General features: G+C 34.3%; 1 protein-coding gene across 12 annotated transcripts in view; it reads left to right on the forward strand.

Moving 5' to 3' along the window:
* LOC108572791 (caldesmon-like) overlaps nt 1-1,390 on the forward strand; it is a 268,746-nt gene extending 267,356 nt beyond the window's left edge. For all 12 annotated transcript variants that reach the window (XM_017935078.1, XM_017935086.1, XM_017935084.1 and 9 more), the window contains 2 exons: nt 321-577; nt 690-1,390. In XM_017935078.1, coding sequence (XP_017790567.1) covers nt 321-577; nt 690-703 — 271 coding nt within the window. In that variant the 3' untranslated portion in view covers nt 704-1,390. The remainder of the gene's footprint in view (nt 1-320; nt 578-689) is intronic.
* The last annotated feature ends 1,212 nt before the right edge of the window (nt 1,391-2,602 follow it).

The following is a 2,602-nucleotide window of genomic DNA, read 5'->3' on the forward strand; positions in this document are numbered from 1 at the left end:
ATCGAACGTTTAGACACTTTTTTTAGATAATTTATATACACATTTATATATATATATATAAACTTTACGTTAAGAAACGAACATAGTTAAATGACAAATGAATTGTACGATTATTGTATGTATACATATATCCTATGTATGTTAATTTTAGTGTGATAGAGCGTTTTCAAGGTATGAGTCGTCTATATAATTGGCTTAACCAATTTAGCCAATTGTAATTTCGCGTTAGAAATTACAATACGCTGACGCAGTAGTATCTAGTTTTTGTTGTTCGCCTATTATTTAGTATTTGTATGTTTTTCCTTTCGCTGATTTTATAGCACAGTAAAGCGCGTGGCGGACTTACTGTTAACCGTAGAGGAATGGGAGGCCCTCGACAATATCGGTAGTGGCCCGAAACTCCAACAGACAACTAATTTGGCGAACGAAGACACCCTCAACTCGAACTTCAATCCAGCGGCTATACCTTTCACTCCAATGACGAACACATATATGCCTACCGCTGCTAATGCCAATGTAAATCCGTTCCATGATTCTTTTATTAACAACAAACCACAAGATAATAGTCAAGTACCAGGTACGTGTGTTGCGTATTTAAATATCGCGATACTCTGACATCGTGCGTAATAATAATCCATGTTGTGCAAATATTTTCTGTGAATGTAACCATCATTGTTCTTGGTCTGCAGATCTTTTATCATAATGCGCGTATTAAACATTCTGGTGAAAGGAAGAAGAGAACAGATATTGGATTGAAAGAAAGAAAAAAAAAAAGAAAGAAAGAAAGAAAGAAAGAATGAATAAATATACCCGTGTTGCTTACACACCGAGCAATAGGTATACAATAATTCGAGATGACGTCATTTATGAGATAATGTAAATAAGCGCTATCGATGTGTGTAGAAAAAAGAAAACGGAGATCCAAGTTATAGGAGAGTGGGGGCACTACGTCAGTAAGGGACAAACTTTACTTTTGTCCTTCGAGCGTTGTCACGAGAAAAAAATGTAAAATAATATATAATGTTAATTAATAATATTATGCAACAGCAAATAGGCACTCAGTCCGTTATAGTATGCTATTAGATATAAATCTAATCTTTTAGAGGACCTTTAATGGGGAAAATAAGGCCTGTTTATAACATATTTCATTTCGAACGGATATACGCGTAATATAGATTTTATCGTGTGTATGAAATTTCGTTAAATTCATTTCACACATTGATTTAACTACATTCGCCCACGTGCTCTAACGTTTTACGTTCAGAATGTTCTTTTTTTAATCGGGATAATAATATACGAAATGGAACGGGATTTTTTATCGAATTTGACGACACGAATCAGTCGGTGTATCGAAGGAACGAACAAACAAGGAAACAAACAAACAAACAAACCGAGAAACACGAAAAAGCGAAAAAAGAAAGAGAAAAAAAGAAAACATTTTTATGCGTAAACGAGTGTGTAAAACGGCTTGACAAACATGGCACAAGATTGTGAATTGGTTGAAACATTTTACGGAACATATATCTGCCAAAATGATGTAGGAGGTAAGCTCCAATGATTGTCCTTACATAAGAGATAGTAATAATATTACCTTATAGAATTTGAGTATAGAAAATGAATCTATGTATAATCATATCTAGTAAGATCCTCTGCAGATATGATGTAAAGAAAAGAGAAAAAAGAAAAAAATAATAATGAACACATTTCTTCCATACTACATTTTGGGGCGTGCGCTCACTAGTCAAGCAATTTTACTGTTTTTATCATATTCCTCTTCTTCTTCTCTTACTCTTCTTCTTCTTCGTTTTTTTTTCTTTTTTTTTTCTATATATATATATATTAGAAACTAACATAAATTTTCTAGCTGTGATGACGACGACGACGACGATGACGAAGAGACGGGCGCGGTTGCTTTGTGAAATAGCCACTGCATTACGTTTACGAAATAGGAAAACCGATAGCTACACGTTACACGTTTGTTTGTAAATGATGTTTTACTTATTAGCTACCGATAGGCGAGAGACGAAATGCAAATATTCCACAACGTTTGTTTCACATGCCCGGAAACATTAGCATAATTGTAATGGAAATTCTCCGGCGAAGAAGGAAGGCCTCAGCTTCGCGAAATATCTCACGGGAAATCGAACACGAGAGCAAAAGAAAGAAAAGAAAAAAGGAAATTCTCGAGGTCACGTTTATTCGTTATCCATTATAGTGGTGGCTAATTCATTATAGTGGTATTCATACTAGTATACAGATAGAAACCGATAATTTTAAATGCCTGATGTTTACCGAAGGGAAAAATATTGTAATTGGTGTCTAAGACATGAGTTATTTGTTACTATTGTGGCATACTATTATAAAATCAATATCGTTAGCATGCTTTGTGTTTACAGAACACTTGCGCAATCGCAGGTGCATAATAATATTGTCTGACCTTATAAGGTTGTTTATACGATGGGTAATAAAGTATAAATCCGATTATCCTAATTTTTCAAGTAGCAGAAATAAAGAGGAAAGCAAAAAAAGTCATCGACCTGCCTGAAAAGGATTATCACCAATCTATACAAACTCTATATACCGTTTGTCTCTCTTCTCTCTC

Source organism: Habropoda laboriosa, unplaced genomic scaffold (assembly GCF_001263275.1).
Source record: "Habropoda laboriosa isolate 0110345459 unplaced genomic scaffold, ASM126327v1 scaffold22, whole genome shotgun sequence".
Taxonomy (NCBI): Eukaryota; Metazoa; Arthropoda; class Insecta; order Hymenoptera; family Apidae; genus Habropoda; species Habropoda laboriosa.